Source organism: Protopterus annectens, chromosome 11.part0 (genome assembly GCF_019279795.1).
Source record: "Protopterus annectens isolate FY-2018-M chromosome 11.part0, PAN1.0, whole genome shotgun sequence".
NCBI classification, from domain to species: domain Eukaryota; kingdom Metazoa; phylum Chordata; order Ceratodontiformes; family Protopteridae; genus Protopterus; species Protopterus annectens.
This window is the reverse complement of record NC_056745.1, coordinates 1,424,737,599-1,424,755,514: the sequence shown is the minus strand read 5'-3', so window position 1 is coordinate 1,424,755,514 and position 17,916 is coordinate 1,424,737,599. Positions and strand designations below refer to the sequence as shown.

At 44.2% G+C, this 17,916-nt stretch overlaps 1 protein-coding gene across 4 annotated transcripts in view; it reads left to right on the top strand.

The window, feature by feature from the left end:
* ASZ1 (ankyrin repeat, SAM and basic leucine zipper domain containing 1) overlaps positions 1–17,916 on the top strand; it is a 1,559,240-nt gene that overhangs the window by 621,979 nt on the left and 919,345 nt on the right. For all 4 annotated transcript variants that reach the window (XM_044088717.1, XM_044088716.1, XM_044088719.1 and 1 more), the window contains 2 exons: positions 6,622–6,743; positions 7,633–7,708. In XM_044088717.1, the coding sequence (XP_043944652.1) occupies positions 6,622–6,743; positions 7,633–7,708 (198 nt within the window). The remainder of the gene's footprint in view (positions 1–6,621; positions 6,744–7,632; positions 7,709–17,916) is intronic.

Below are 17,916 nucleotides of genomic sequence, written 5' to 3'. Positions count from 1 at the left end.
CAAACAAGATCTGAGGTAATTCCAGCAGTGCATTGTGGGATAAGGGGCTTGGTCTCGAGCTACTGGCAAACCTTGAGCTTTGCTATCGGCCGTGTCGGAGCCGAGGATCAGCTCCGAACCCATCAGTGAGAATAAAGGCGAGATAAACATCTCACATGGAACGTTATGTTAAGTACAGAACTTATTTTTCTTCGTGTTTCACTGTTGCAGTCATTAAATTTGGGTAATCTGCTGGCAGGTTGCCCTCAGTCGGCCTGATTAACAAAGTCTAGGGTCCTGCATCGGTTGCTGTCCCTTCTTCCATGACATCAGGTCGTCAGGGGTATAAAACATGCAGCCGACGCCATTTTCATCAGTCTTGCTGCGTGGTGCCCGACGCAGAAGCAGTTTGCAAGTGCCGGTCGGCCAACTCATGAAATTTTCGTTTTCGAGTTTCAGAACCGAAGTCTTCAACCTAAAGCGAAGTACTCTGTTGGGGAGACTTTTTCTTGCTCCTTACCGATGTCAGTAAAGGTTAATAATTGTATTATTTGTGGGAAGCAAATACCTCGTAAGGATTTTCATTTGTACTGCATTCCTTGCCTAGGCCCTGGCCACAACGTGCCTTGCTGTCAGTTTTGTACTAAATTTAATCAACGTACTATTAAGCATCGGTATATTTTTGCATCTAAATATTTTGGCTCAAGATTTAACTGTCCAGAAATGTCGTCTGTTAGCAATCTGACTACCGGAATACACAATGCAAAGAAAGACAGAGACCGTCGAGGTCCAAAACCGACGACAAAACTTCTCCTAAGACAGTCGCCGGTTCGCCAGTACTCAGTGAGGCGCTTTCACAGTCCCTAATACCCGCTACTTTTGATTCGCAGGCCTCTACTGAACCCCATTCGGAGTCCAGTATGCCACGAGACACTTTAAGTATTGAACCCGCTGATGCCTCTACCTTAGATGGGTCCTGAGCCACTGAGCAGGCACCGGCTTCTGAGTGTGTTTTCAGGCCTAAAGATTTGTATGTTAAACTGACACCATCTTCAAAACCTACGCCAAAATCAACTTCTGTGTCTAGAAAACCGACGCTTGGGCCACGTGCACAGGCTGCTATGCCTGAAACACAAATGATCAAAATGGCTGAGGATTTAATTACCTTGATCAGGGGTTCCCATCCCTCTCCTTCTAAGAGGCCCTAGGCAAGGCACTGACTGAATCATCAGATCAGGTTTCTATTTCTTCTGATTCCTCTTCTGATCAGGAATTGTCTATCTCAGCTTATGAGGACTCTGATGCAGAAGAATCCATCCCTTCTGCTTCTCCTTCTGAGGATTTTTCTTTTGGAGAGACTTTGCATACCTTAAGGGAACACTTTCACTGGGAGAGTCGGGATTTCTCAGAATCTAAAAAGAGGCTTGGGGATTTCTTTCTTCTTCCTCAAGCGTAGGCCTTTGGCTATACCTCCTGTCCTAGACGTTGTTGATGTTTTCTGAGAATCCAGCATGGCTCATGATTCCCTGCCTCCGGCTCCTAGTAAGCCAGACAGATATTACAGGGTTCCTGACTCCCACAAATTCCATTTTAAAAACCCTACTGCTGACCCTGTGACCATTTCTCAGGGTCCCAAGGGCGTTAAGGCCTCTACAGCTAAAAATCCTACCCCTTCTGATAGAGACTCCAGGGCGCTGGATAGATTGAGTAAGAAGGTTTACACCTCTGTAACCTTGGCAAACAGGGCTTTAAACTGTCAATTTCATATGCTTAAATAGCAGCAGCATGTCATGGGCTTAAGTAAACAGAAAATTATGTTGATTTCTGACTGTGTGGAAAATAGAGTTGCAGGATTTATTGTATTCAGCTGAACAAGTTGGAAAGCATACTCTGCAATGTGGTTTTGATTCCTTGGAGGCCTCTTGCAGGGCCGGTTTTGATTCCTTGGAAGCCTCTCGCAGGGCCGGTTTAGATTCCTTGGAGGCCTCTTGCAGGGCCGCAGTAACTGGATCTGTGATGAGGCATGCTTGGCTCAAGGAGCAAAATCTGCCTGATCATGTTAAAGCAAAATTGTTGGACGCTCCTTTACAACAGGACAGTCTATTTGGTAATAAGGCAGAAGAAGTTTTGAAAAGATGGAAGATAAAGCTAAATCTATGCATACTGTAAAAGATTTCCTACAAGTGCAGCAGCCCAGGTTCAGTAGGCACTGGCCTACTAAGAATTGGTCCTTACCAGTACCCACCAGAGCCGCTCAGGTCAAACCCAGACACTCCAAAGGCTCCAGGTTTCAGTCACGAGGAACTTGCAGAACAAAACAATGGGGTGCCTCCACCTCCAAATCTGTTAGTAACAAGGCACCTCCCTACAGTAAACAGTCTCAATGACTTTCCTCTGCCATCACCAAGCACTTATCTTTTGGCAACCGCTTTGGGGCGAAAACTGGCACTTCATGCACAAAATTGGCATCTAATAACCCAGGACAAGTGGGTTTTAAATATAGTATCACAGGGATACAGATCTCATTTCCACACGTTGCAAATGCCAAATGTATGGCCAGATCTGCCTCCAAATCATTGGGCAGAGGCCCAGAAACAAGTTATGTACCTCATGAATATGGGGGCTATTCAACCAGTACCAGAAAAGGAAAAGGGACAAGGTTTTTATTCAAAACTTTTCCTGGTACCCAGAAAAGACAAATCATGGCGTCCAATTCTGGACTTATCCATTCTAAATACATTTCTGGACATTCCAAAACTCAAGATGCTTACTCTACAACAGTTACTGCCTATGCTAGGTAAGGATTCCTGGGTGGTAACTCTAGACTTGAGGCTTACCTGCATATCCCAATCAGGGAATCTTGCAGAAGATACCTCCACTTCAAAGCAGGCTATTTGCATTATCAGTTCTCTGCACTGCCCTTTGGCTTATCTACTGAGCTCAGGGTCTTCACAAAGTGCCTGGCACCAGTAATTGCATTTTGCAGACAAAGAAACATTCAAATTTATCCTTACCTGGATGATTGTCTAATTCAGGCAGAAAACAAGGACACACTTCTACAGCATCTGACGTTTGTAAAAAGACTTCTAAGTTGTCTAGGGTACACCATAAACGAAAAGAAATCACAACTGGTACCCTCTCAAATAATTACATTCCTGGGTGCAAGTTTGAATACAACTGCCCAAATGACTTAATCTCACGCCAGAAAAACAAATTCAATTGATGACTTATTTCAAACAAGTGGCCACAAAAACCCAGCTATCTGCAAGACAAATTCTGCAGGCCTTGGGGTTCATGGCTTCCTGCATTTTACCAATTCCATATGCAAGACTACATATGAAGAAACTTCAGTGATACCTAAAAAGCTTATGGAGTCAACATTCACAGCCTGGAAACTATGATTCCTATCATTCCTTGCCTGCAGCAAGAGTTCCTATGGTGGGCAGAGGCCTGTCACCAAAACAAGGGACTGTCATTCATTCCAACCCCTGCCACCCAAACCCTGACTACAGACGCATCAGATTACGCTTGGGGGGGTGCATCTGGCAGGAAGATGCATTCAGAGCGAATGAAGCCCAAATCAAATGCACCTACATATCAACCAGAAAGAGATGCTAGCTGTACAGAATGCTCTGACAGCCTTCAAGGACTCTCTTCATCCAGGACAACTACTGATAAAGAAGGACAACACCACAGTCATGTGGTACATAAACAAACATGGGGGTACCCATTCCTACCCCCTTTGCAGAATAGCCATGACTTTGTGGAACATGGCCTTGACTTACCAAGTACATGTACAAGCTCAGTTCCTACCAGGAAAGAAAAATACTCTGGCAGACGAACTAAGCAGAAATCTTATGGACCCAAACGAATGGAAACTGGATCCACAAATCTTCAGCATGTTGACACGCAAATGGGGGAGCCCAGACATAGATCTTTTTGCCTCACCCCAAAACTATCAGTTGGACAAATTCTGCACAAGAATTCATCACAAAAAAAGCTTGGAAAGTGGATGCTCTATCCTTCAGCTGGAAAAACCTATCCGTCTATGCCTTTCCCCCTCTGCCTCTGCTCTCCAAGGTCTTACTAAAAGTCAGGCGGGAAAAAACAAAAATTATTCTGATTGCTCCAGACTTGCCTCGCCAACACTGGTACCCGCTCCTACGCAATATGTCACACCTTCCTCTGTGGTACCTGCCTCAGACACCTTATCTACTGTCTCAGCAGAACTATCAAATTATGCACACTTGGCTCCAAACTCTGAATCTTGCAGCTTGGCTAATCAACTAATTTCACCAGTTACATCTCTCAGCAAACCTGTGATGGATGTCATTTTGGAGGCTAGAAGACCTAGTACTAGAAAATCTTATGCTGATAAATGGAAAAGATTCTATGCTTGGAACCAAGTACAAGGAATAAACACAGCAATGCTCAATATTCCTCAGATTCTGCAATTTTTAACTGAGATGCTTCACAAGGGCCTATATTTTTCTTCCATAAAAATTCATGCCTCTGCCATTTCAGCTCATTACAGCACAGAGCCCCTCCCCTCTTTTCTCATCCCCTGCTAAAGCAGTACCTCAGAGGGGCCAAAAATTTGAGACCTCCCAGGAGAGCACCAACTCCTGCATGGGACCTCAATTTTGTGTTGAAAACCGTACCCTACCTCCTTTTGAACCAGCTGCTACTGCAGACATAAAATTTCTCTCTTGGAAGACAGCTTTTCTATTAGCAGTCACTTCAGCTAGAAGGATTTCAGAACTACAGGCTCTCATGGCAGTGGAGCATTTTATTATCTTTTACCCAGACAGGGTAGCTCTCGGGACCAATCCATCCTTTATGCCTAAAGTGGTATCTAGTGTGGCTCTTAATCAGACCATTCATCTGCCAACCTTTTTCCCAAATCCACAGAACAAGGGTGAGCGGATTCTGCATTCATTGGATGTACACAGACCACTAAGATTCTACTTAAACAGGACAAAATCTCTAAGAAAATCTGAGCAATTACTGGTGGCATTTGCTGCAGGGGCAGAGGGAAAGGCTATTTCAAAGCAGACTAAAATGGATAAGCCATTGTATTTGTTTCTGCTACATGCATCATGGTAAACCTGTCCCCACAGAGATCAGATCCCATTCCACCAGGGCTGCATCTACTTCTGCAGCCTTTCTCAGAGGGGTTCCTACCAGAGACATTCTAGAAGCTGCTAGAAGCTGCTACATGGAGCTCAGTTCATACATTCACCAAACATTACCATTTACCTCTCTTCTCTAAATCCAGAGCAGGCTTTGCCACTGCTGTCCTGCAGGGCCTTATAGCTTCTCCTAATGCTGTATAATTCCATCCTCCCAACCGTAGCTTTGGGATTCTACCCAAATGCAGTGACTGCAACAGTGAAACACGAAGAACATAGTACAGTTGTGTACACTTACCATAAATGTAGATGTTCGAGTGTATTCACTGTTGCAGTCCTGGTTTACCCACCTGCCAGCCACCTATTTTTCTCTTACTATACCTCTTCTTTCTTTTACTATGCTCAAAAGCCTTTTTGGTGTATTTGCTTTTATTTGGAGGTATATTTTTGTGTTCTAAATTACATTTATGTGTGTGTATATATATATATATATATATATATATATATATATATGTATATATATACAGATACATACATTGCTCCCCATTTGGAGGGCACCTGACATCTGGGGCAAGAAAAAATGATGAAAATGGCGTCGGCTGCGTATTTTATACCCCTGACGTCATGGAAGAAGGGACAGCAACCGACGCAGGACCCTAGACTGTGTTAATCAGGCCGACTGAGGGTAACCTGCCAGCAGATTACCCAAATGTAATGACTACAACAGTGAATACACTCGAATATCTACATTTTTGGGGAGTGTACACAACTGTACTTTCTCCATTGCCAGTAGCCCCTTATTACCACAAATCTACCATTATTGTGTTTTTTCACTCTTCCACCACTGCTGTTGCCCCTTTTGCAGTCATTATTTATTCCCCCCTTTCCTTTGTTCCCGATATTCTACAGAATAGCCATCCTAAAATCCATTGTTTGTCAAATTCACATGCTCATTTTTATTAAAATGCGTCTCCCGCACCATTACTATTTATACCCTGCATTATTTAAAATAATTCACTATGATTTTTGTCTGTACCTTTAAGTAAGGCCATTTACATTCCGTAATAATAAGGGCAGAGTAGCTATTTTGATAGAAAGCTATTACTTATATTATATGCATTTCCAACATTTAGCTTACATGCACACATGAATGTTTTGCAGGTTGGTCTTTATATAGTTGTTTATCTCCATTTAAACCTCTATCATATTAGTGAAGACTTTTTGCTCCAAAATATCTCACTCAGCAAGATGTGACCCAACAGCTTTTTTTTTCCCCCATGTTTCATGTAGCATGTTGCTATTGTCAGTGGGGTAGTGGTGGCAAACATTTTGGTGGTCAGAATACCTAGTATCTGTGCAGAGATACTGTCCTTGATCTGTATCCCACCATATCCTATCAGTATGTTTGTAGCTGGTCTGCGTCAGTAAATGACTAATGCATTTCTTGTAAGGTATTGGAATATTCTGATGCATTGTTGGAGCCCGTTAGAATGTTTGTTTTAACTTTTAGGTTTTTGCACTGCTTGCTGTGACTTCAAGTTCTTCAGTAAAACCTGAGAATGTCTGCAAAGAGGAAGCAATCTTCAGATATTTGAGCAGTACTCCTGATATAGTGAAAGATTACAGTGCTAGGTAATAACTTCACTTGAGAGTTACTTTTTGTGTCTGTGCTTTGACATGTTTTATATTCAAACATCTATTCTTATTCTAGTTACATGTTTTGTAAAAATTTGAATTATTTTATTTTTTTCAACATACTCCAGAAGTTATATTAAAGCATTTCTGCTTAATAGAGTTTAGAACAGGAGAGTAATGCAGGGCATGTTAACAGTAAAAAGTCAAAAAGCAGAAAAGAATATCTATCTGTGTGTAGCAGTTATAGGTTTCTAGGTTTTATTACGTACAATAACTATGTCTATTCAAAATGAGAAAATGTAGAGTGTTAGTAAGCAGCATGCTTTTACTTACCCATGTTAAATGTGTGCCTTTGTAACGTAATATAATATAAATGTATAAAATATGTGGATATAAACATTACAAAGGTAAACGTGTGTATGTCTATAAACAGGAAATAAATATTACAAAGACAACCAGTCGACTGCTTCTGTTGCTCATCCTGTAAATCGATTGCTTTGCACAGTATAAGTGAGAAGTGTGCATGGTCAAGTCCTGGAACTGTTAAGGCCTCAATTGCCTGTTGGATAAGGCATTTGCCTCCTAACCCAGGGATTGTGGATTTCAGTCCCATGTAGGGTAGTGTAGTTTAAAGTGTGGCAGTTGGCATAGAGGGTTAAGGCTGTGAGCTGTAGTTCCTTTAGTACAGGGTCTGATGGCCTCATTTGCTTACTGTGTGACCTTGAGCAAGTCACTTAGCCAGCCTGTGCTCGAAAGCAACTGGGAATTTGGACTAGGCTCCTCAGTGGTTCCGAGGACTTAAGGATTAGTAACTACCTATGAACACAGATGTATATATATGGTTTGCTTTTGTTATGGCATATAACATTTATTGATATCTTTGCAGCTGTTTTAGAGCCTTTGGTGATCTGGATCTATTTCTTCATGGCCTTGGCTTGGAGCACCTAGCAGAGATGCTAAAGGTGAAGTATAACACTAAATTACAGCATGTGCATTAAATTTAATTTGCTTTTGAACTTGCTGCATCAGGTTATAGTTTTGAAAGGTAACCAAGTATTTGTGCATCACTACATCTCTGCGCTTTTTTAGTAAGCTTGAATTCATCAGTATTTTTTAAAAGCAGGTTTTATTTTCTCCTAGTTTAGTCTTTGTGTAAGTAAAAATAGTCTCTCTTGAAAAATCCTGTTTACTTAGAAAATTTGACTATTGCATGTAGTGTTTACTTTTATTTCCATAATCATCTTTGATTAACTTAAAGGTTCTTCTCGTTTTTTGATATGATTTAAGGAGCAGTCTTTAGTGACAGACTTGCTATGATGTAGATTTGAGCTCATGCTCCTTATGAAGTTTTCTGTTTGATTGTGTTGTGGATGGTAGGAAGTAGTGAATTTGCTTCTACGAAAATGGAGCAACATTGAATTTTATATTGTATATATAGAATAAACTAATTTTATGCAAATCATTTGTCATGTTGATTAACATCAGTTGAAATCTTTTTAAGAAAAGAATAGTTTTAAGATTCTCAGCTTTAAGCATTACGTTATACTAGTTTATATGCATTGTGTTTTAGTTGCATTTTAATAACACCCACCCCTTTGCCTCGGACTTAAGTGATATGTACTCTCAAAGTAAGGCTGTGACAGTCACTAGGTAAAAGATGGCATATATCTTGGAACATGACAAAGTGGAAACTCAGTGCACTTTGTAACAAATAATTTCCAATGGCTAGAGAGTTTCCATACACATAATTATTGGTTGTAGTGCCCCATCCCATCTTTCATATTCAGAACAGTCAGTCTAGTCTCCACTTGTGCTGCCAGTATTGCATTCTCAGAATCAAAGTGTTGATGTTCTTCGTTTTTCACTGTTGCAGTCATCACGTTTGGGTTATCTGCCTGCAGGTAGCCCTCAGTCGGCCTGAGTACCAGAGTCTTGGGATTTCTGCATCGGATGCCGTCGCTTCTTCCATGACCTCAGGACGTCATGGGTATAAAACATGTAGCCGACACCATTACATCAGTCTTTCTTGCCATGCGGTGCCCGAAGCAGAAGCAGTTCACAAGTGCCGGTTGGCCGCCTTCTGCAATTTTTGTTTTTCGAGTTTCAGACCTGAAGTCTTTTAAAAGATAAGTACTCCATTGGGGATCCTTTTTTCTTGCTCTGACCGATGTCAGAAAAAGTTAATTGTCTGGCCTGTGGAAAGCAAATACCTCAGAGATTTTCATTCTTACTGCGTCATCTGCTTAGGCCCAGACCACGATGTTCCTCGCTGTCAGTTTTGTGCCTTGTTCCATGCCCGAACTATTCGTCGTTGGGCTATTTTTTTTGCTAAATTCTTTTGTTCTCATTCTCCTTATTCCAAAATGGCTTTGATAAGCCATCCGACTACCGATCGTCCGAAAAAGCATAAGTCTAAAGACAGAGACAGACCGCATAGGCCGGTACTCAGTGAGGTGTCTTCGCAGCCCCTGATACCTGCTTCTTCAGAATCGCAGGCCTCTGCTGAGACCCTTTCTGAGTCCAGTATGCCACAAGTTGTTTCTTCGACTATGGATCCTGTGGATGTCTCTGGGTCCGGTGCCGCTGTGCATGCACTGGCTTCTGAGGGTGTATTCCAACCTTCTGATGTTCGTATTAAACAGACCTCTCCATTTTTGACTAAAACTATCGAGTTTCTCAGGCCCAGAGTTTGCACTTTGCCTAGAAAACTGACGACCAAAGCACATGCTCAAGCTCCCATGCCACGGAAACAAATGCTTAGAATGGCTGAAGACCTAATAAATTTAATTAGGGAAGCCAGCCTTCCCCTTCTCTGAGACAAAGGATTGATTTTCCTTCTGATTCTACAGACCTTGACCCTGATGACTCTGATCCCTCTGATTACCAGGACATTCCCTTATCTACCTATGAGGATTCAGATGCAGAGGATTTCATCCCCTCTGCCTCCCCTCCAGAGGACTTTTCCTTTGGTGAAACCTTGCATACCTTAAGAGAGCATTTCCGCTGGGAATGCCATGACTATCCACAGCCCAAAAAGAGACTCAAGAGAATGTTTAGACTTGCCTCAGCACAGGCCTCTAGCTATACCCCCTGTTTTGGAGATTGCAGATGATGTCTTCCTGGAATCCAGCCTTACCCCCTGATACCTTGCCTCCAGCAGGCAGGAATCCTGACAGGTACTACAGAGTACCTGACTCCCACAAGTTTCTCTTTAAGAATCCTACTGCAGATCCAGAGACCTAAAGGCATTAAGGCTACAATACCTAAAAGCCCTACCCCTTCTGACAGGGACTCTAGGCCTTTAGATAGATGGGGTAAGAAGATATACACCTCTGCTACTCTTGCCATTAGGGCTTTAAATTGCCAGTTTCTTATGTTAAAGTATCAGGAACATATTATGGAGCTAATTAAACAGAAAATGAGGTTGATTCCTGATTGTGCAAAACATAAAGATTTACAAGAGTTAATGCATTCCGCTAACCAAGTTGGAAAACATACTTTGCAATGTGGGTTTGATGCCTTAGAAGCATCTTGCAGGGCTACTGTCACTGGGCCTGTTCTTAGAAGGCATGCTTGGCTTAAGGAACATATCTTGCCAGACTATGTCAAAGCAAAATTACTAGATGCACCACTAAATCAGAACGCCTGTTTGGCAATAAAGCAGAAGTCGTCCTCAAAAAGATGGTGGAAAAAGCTAAATCTATGCAAATTATTAAGTATTTCCTACAGGTACAGGCACCTAGATTCAGTAGGCAGTGGCCTTCAAAAAACTGGTCCTTTCCAGTCCCTCCCAGACCTTCTCAGTCCTAACCCAGGGGCAGCATACCACCATGATTACAGTCTCAGGGTATGCACAGATCTAGCAATAGAGTGCTCCCACCTCTGAAACAGCGAGTAGTAAGCCAACATCCTATGGTAAAATCTCACAATTTTACTTATATTTATCCTTAGTTCTTCCCTTAGGAGGAAAACTTGACCTACATACAAAAAACTGGAAGTACATCACCCAGAACAGATGGGTCTTGAACTTTGTATCCCAGGGATACATATTCTACTTCCATTCACTGCCAACCCCAAGCGGATTGCCAGACCTTCCCCCAAACCAGTGGGCAGAGGCCCAAAAGCAAGTGGTTTCTCTTCTCTGTATCAGGGCTATTCGACCTGTCCGAGCAGAGCATAGGGGACAAGGTTTTTACTCCAGACTGTTTCTGGTCCCCAGGAAAGAAAACCCTTGGCGCTCTATCCTGGATCTGTCTATTCTTAAAACCTTCCTGGTGGTTCCAAGGTTTAAGATGCTTACTCTCTAACAGCTGCTTCCTATGCTAGCCAAGGACTCCTGGCTAGCCACCCTAGACTTAAAAGAAGCTTATCTGCACATCCCCATAAGGGAATTTTGCAGGAAATGCCTACGTTTCAGAGCAGGCTCTATGCATTATCAGTTCTCTGCACTTCCCTTTGGCTTATTTAATGCACCCAGGATATTCACAAAATGCCTAACTCCAGCCATTGCATTTTGCAAGCAGAGAAAAATTCAAATTTACACATACCTGCACGATTGCCTGATTCAGGCGGACAGTCAGGAATTGCTACTCCAGCACCTGACATTTGTAAAAAGACTTCTAACTTCGCTGTGGTATACCATCAACAAAATGAAATCACAGCAGGTACCAAGCTAACAGATTGTATTCCTGGGAGCAAAAAGAAAATAGTCTCTCCTCACAGTAAAGCCAAATAAAATTTATTAAAAAAACGAGAAAGCTTTCGGTTATAAAAAAAAGTCCTTCCCCAGTGAGAAAAGATGTTTTTTATATCTGAAAGCTTTGTCGTTTTTTAATAAATTTTATTTGGTTTGACGGTGTGGAGAGACTGTTTCTTTTTTTTCTTTTTTGCTGTTGCTTTGGTGTTGCTCTCTCCACCTTATCATTTGTTCCACATTTTTATTGTTTGAGCAAGCTTGAACACAACTTTCCAGATGGCATTCCTCATTCCAGAAAAACAAATGTATTTGACAAACTACTTCAATCTATTGGCCACCAAAACCCAGCTATCTGCAAGAAAAATACTGCAAGCCCTAGGGTTCATGGCTTCTTGCATTCTACTAATTCCATATGCAAGACTGCATATGCGGAAACTTCAGTGGTACTTTAAAAGTCTTTGATATCAACTTTCTCAGGACATGGAAACAATCATTCCTTGCCTAAGGGCAGAGTTTCTTTGGTGGGCAGAGGCCTGCTACCACAACAAAGGACTCCCTTTCACTCTACCCCCTGCCGCCCAAACCCTAACAGACGCATCAGACTATTCATACGCATCAGACTATTCATGGGGTGCTAACATGGCAGGACAAGGTATTCAAGGCAAATGAAGCCCAAAGCAAATGCACCTACATATCAATCAGAAAGAAATGCTAGCTGTACAGAATGCTCTGACAGCCTTCAAACGCAATATTCTCTCAGGCCAGCTATTGATAAAGACAGAGAACACCACAGTTATGTGGTACATAAACAAGCAGGGGGGAACCCATTCCTACCCACTCTGCAGGTTAGCCATGGCTTTGGGGGACACAGCCTTGAGCAACCTAGTGCTCCTACAAGTTCAGTTCCTGCCAGGCAAAGTAAATTCACTGGCAGACGACTTAAGCAGAAATCTAATGGACCCGCACGAGTGGAAACTGGAAACCAAATCATTCAAGCTGCTGATTCACAGGTGGGGGGGGACCAGAGCTGGACCTCTTCGCTTCCCCTCAGAACTTTCAATTGAGCAAATATTGCACCAGAACTCCCCACAGCCAAGCATGGAAAGTAGATGCTCTGTCCTTTACATGGGAAAACCTCTCAGTCTATGCCTTCCCCCCTCTGCCCCTCCTCTCGTAGGTTCTACTAAAGATCAAACAAGACAAACCAAGGAAAATCTTGATTGCACCAGACTGGCCACGCCAGCACTGGTACCCACCTTTGCACAGTCTGACAGTACTCCACCTTGGCACCTGCTTTGGACCCCCTCCCTGCTATCCCAGCAGGAGGGCCAGATTTTGCATCCTCAATTACAAACCCTGAACCTAGCAGCCTGGTTTATCCCCTGAACCCTCAGTAAACTGGTTATGGATGTCTTCCTGGATGCCTCGGGGCCTACTGCTAGAAAATCCTATTCAGAAAAGTGGAAAAGATGCTGTTCTTGGAGCCAGTCTCAAGGAAAGGACACAAATGTGTCCAGCTTACCTCATAGACTAGATTACTTAACAGAAATGTTCCACAAAGGCCTATGCTTCTCTTCAATTAAGATTCATGCCTCTGCCATCTCAGCTCATTATACTACTGAGCCACCCTTCTTCTCTCATCCTCTGGTCAAACAGTTCTTGAGAGGAGCCAGAAATTTAAGACCCCCAGGAGAGCTCCCACTCCAGCCTGGGACCTTAACTTTGTATTGGTAAAAACTTGCGCTTCCAGCTTTTTGAACCTGCTGCTTCAACAGAGTTAAAATTCCTCTCCTGGGAAACAACTTTACTCCTACCCATCACTTCAGCAAGAAGAGTGTCTGAATTGCAGGCCCTTATGGCCGTGGAACCCTTCATTATCTTCCAAGCGGACAGGGTTCCCCTCAGGACTAACCCATCATTTATGCCAAAGGTGGTATCTAGTGTGGCGTTAAACCTATCCATTCATTGCCAACCTTTTTCCCTAGTCCTCAGTATACAGGGGAAAAGAATCCTGCACTCCCTGGACGTGCACAGGCAACTTAGGTTCTATCTGGACAAGACTAAACCTTTCTGAAAATCTGACCAGCTGCTAGTCAGTTTGGCTACAGGGGCAGTTGGCAAACCATTTCTACATGGATAGCACACTACATCCATTTCTGCTGCAAACATTATGGGAAACCTGCCTCACAGGGGATCAGAACACATTCCACTAGGGCTACGTCAACCTCTACAGCATTTCTCAGGGGAGTCCCTGCCAGGGACATCCTGGAAGCTGCAACCTGGAGATCTGTACACACCTTCACCAAGCATTACCACTTACCTATCTTTTCTAAATCCAGAGCTGGATTTGCTACAGCAGTCTTACAGGACCTGCATGCCAACCCTAATGCTTCTTGACTGTCGCCACCCATCCTCAGCTTTGGGAATCAACCCAAATGTGATGACTGCAACAGTGAAACATGAAGAACATAGTACAGTTGTGTACACTTACTGTAAATGTAAATGTTCGAGTGTATTCACTGTTGCAGTCCTGGTTACACTCCCTCCAGCCCCCTGACGTCTCTTTACTTCTACCTATCCTTTTTGTTTGGCATACCTTATATCATTGGTATTTGCTTTTTGCTGGGGGCGTTCCACACTTTATGTAATTGTTTCCTATTTAGGGGGCTCCTGACATCTGAGGCAAGAAAAAAATGATGTAATGGCGTCAGCTGCATGTTTTAGAAGCGATGGCATCCGACGCAGAAATCCCAAGAATCTGGTATTCAGGCCGACTAAGGGCTACCTGCAGGCAAATAACCCAAATGTGATGACTGCAACAGTGAATACACTCGAACATCTACATTTATGGTAAGTGTACACAACTGTACTTTTTTCAGACAGCAACTTGAGAACAATCACGTCCTTCATAAGACATTTGCCTGATCTTAGTGCTTTTGCTGGTTCAGAATCCAAAGCAGTTATAAATGCATTTATGGATGTTATGTAGTCCAATCTCGCCTACATTCTTACCCTTGGGTTCAGAGCCGAACCTCGGCTCCGACTCGGCCACACTCTAGCTCGAAGTCTTCAATTGACTCATGGCTAAGAGGTATCCCATACTGCAACGTACCCATCCCAGATCTTGTTTGCCACTCGTTACGCTCAGATGTAGTCTCGCTCTTGGCCGTGGCTAAGTATAATTTTTCTTCTAAATTCAAGCAATTTGTTGACCAAAAAGCTATTTTCATAGCTACCTTGTGTGTGTTGTTCTGCTGGTTGTGTGGCTGGTTCCGTTGGCCTGTTGGTATCCTGTTCGCCCCTTGTCTCCACGGGCTAGGCCCGTTTTTCAGTCAGCGGACCTTGTTTTCCCTACTGTCCAGTTGTAGTTTTCCTTTTTGTTGGCGTTTTATTGTTTCTGTGGTGTTAGTCTCTTGTTTCCTGGGCTAGGCCTGTTTAAATTAGGGTACCCAGTCCTCCTTGTGGTTGCCCGCAGTCTATGCCGTTTCATTTAGAGGCTCTAGTTTTCCCGCGCCCTTCTGTGTTTGTTTTTTGGTGCAAAGGTGTTCCTATGTTCCCTTGTGTGGTGTGTGGAGTTTTCTTGTCAGCATGTCTAAAGATCCCAAAGATCACAGGCCTTCGGGCTTTAAAAAGTGTATAGAATGTAGTAACAAGATGTCATTAACTGATGGGCACTCAGTGTGCGTGTACTGCTTTGGTGCTATTTATCTCCAAGAATCCTGCTTGTTCTGCCATGCTTTCAGTCCCCATGTACTGCAAGAGAGGAAGAACAAGCTTATGTTAAAAGGACTACTGAAACCTTCCTTTGAAGAAGACTTGAAGAGGTCTTCTAGTTCCAGATCTCCTTCCAAACCGGACAAGAAATCAGAGAAAAAATCTTCAAAAAAGCACTCTCCGGCTCCATCAGTTTCCTCAGAGCCGCCAGAGAAAATTGCTAAAACTACTGTTACTTCTTATCGGCTCCCAGCATCTCGGAGCCAGTGACAGATATTGTAGTTCAGAGCCGATCTCCAGTTCCTCGACCGGTTTCTCCGTCTCATAGGTCTCCCTATGTAGGGAGATCCAGATATCCGACCTTATCCTCTAGGTCCTCTCGGACCCTCTCTGATGACAATGTCAATAGAGTGGTGCAGAAACTGCTCCAGTCATTGGTGCTGGCAAAATTGTTTTTGGTTCCGGCCCAGTCGGACCCGGAGCCCATCCTCCCCTACTGTTTGGGCTGTTCCTCCTTTGAGCCTTTCTCGGCTTTCGCAGCCAGAGCTGTCGCTTCTGTCGGATGCCGTGAGGTTGGTTCCAGTAGCCCCCTCTGGCCTCTCGGCGCCGTCCATGGGGTCCAGGATTATTGGTTCACCGGTCAGACCCAAGAGGGAGGTCTCGGATCGATCTTCTTTGGCTCCTAGTCTTCCTCTCGGTGCTTCGGCTTGGGTGAGCTTGGATCCAATGTCTGCTTTGGACCTCATCTCTTCAGCTCCGAGGGCTACTACCATATCTTCCACAATCAGTCGACCTTCGGAGCCGGTGGGGTTCAGCTTTCGAGGTCACGAGGAACGTGCTGGCCAGATCGTCAGCTGCATCTTACGCCACCGACACTCTGCCCCCTCCAGCACCGGTATCAGTCTCGAATCACCCTCTATCCATGGAGACCCAAGACCTCAGGATACCTCCATGAGTGGTCCCCAACTTTCTGAGGTGTCCCTGGAATTTTTGCCTGAGGAGCCACCCCAGAAAGAGAGTGTGCAAGAGGAAGCACCTTGACTCCCAAGATAAGTCTCTCACGTCTGACACTGACCTCGAGGAGTCAGAAGGGTCCCCCAAGTAATCTTTTGAAGATATCTCTTTCTCAGATATCCTGGAAATGTTGAGGCAGAGAGACAACTGGCCCTCCAAATCTCCTTCTGAGGAGAAGTCGGTGTTCCTGAAGGCCTTCGGGTCTCAACCTTCCTCCTCTTGGGTTTCTCCTACTGGATCTCGTTTGTCGGAAAGTGTGGGAAACTCCAGACACTGTGGAACCGGTCCCTAGGAAGACCCAACAAGTTTTTGTCTGCTTCTCCAGACAAGGATTTTCTTAAGAAAGGCGTGCCAGTAGATTCCATGGTGGTGGCAGCAGCCACCAAGAAGGAACTTGCTGAAACTTCATCTACCATCCATCCACATAACAAGGAGTCTAGGGCCATGGACAGGTATGGAAAGCATGTGTTTTCCTCAGCAGCCTTTACACTCCGGTCGCTGAACTATTTGTTGCATTTTACACGGCTCCAGAGAGATCTCCTAAAAGAGCTGGGAGATTCTCTACAGGGTAACATTTCTGATGCTGTGGTTCAAAGGGTCAGTGCTCAGATGTCTACCCTAAATTTCATTACCATCTCTTCCATGAGGCTGATCTCATATGCAGCCGACGGCGCGAGCAGGGCTGCGGGTTCTGGAGTCTCTCTTGGGAGACACTCCTGGATGAGCCTGTGCAACTTCACGGAGGCATTCAAGTTTACTTTCACCATCGCCCCCTTTGACGGTTCATCCTTATTTGGAACCAAGGTGAAGGACACTCTCTCTAGGTGCGAGCAGGAAGGAAAAAACCTGTCTGCCATGTGAGTCCATTTTTCACTGCCTTCTAGACCTTACCCCAAGGGCCAGAAGGGTGGAAAAATGTGGTTCAGAAAGTCGCAGAGGTTTTTTCACGACGCACAGAGTGATTCCTCCTCCAGAAGCAGAGGAGGAGGTGGAAATTCAGGTAGATGCCACCCTAGAGGCAGAGGAGGTCAACAAAACCAGGGGGACTGCGATTCCTTTTGTGGTTTTCCCTACCAGCACTCCTGAGGGGAGGCCCAACTGTGCATCTCTGGTGCCAGTCAGGGGTCACATTTCCCTATACCCAGAAGCCTCGCGAGACATCACCCAAGACGAGTGGGTATTGGAGATAATTTCCAGAGGTTATCATATTCTCTTTCTTTTTATCCCCCTCCAAACAAAAGAATCCCAGACGTTCCACCCATTCACAGGGATTCCGCAACTTTGGAAGTACAAAAGTTGCTGTCAAAGGGAGCCATCCAGCCTGTCCCCGGAGACCAAGTAGGATTAGGGGCTTACTCCAGATTCTTTTTGGTGCCAAAACGAACAGGGAACCTGAGACCCATCTTGGATCTCAGCCATTTGAACCTTCATGTAGAGAAGTCCAAGTTCCTCATGGTCACATTAGTCAGTTCTCCCATTATTAGGGAAAGATGTGTGGATGTGCTCCATCGACCTCAAGGATGCTTACTACCATATCAAGATGGGCAGGGCATCCAGAAGTCACTTACGCTTCCAGCTGGGAGCTAGTCATTTTCAGTTTCGCACCCTGCCCTTTGGTCTCACCAAAGCCCCCAGGGTGTTCACTAAATGCATGACAGTGGTAACGGCTCACTAAAGATGTCAGGGATTCCAAGTGTTTTCGTACCTGGATGACTGGCTCCTGTCTGCCACCACCAGGCATCTACT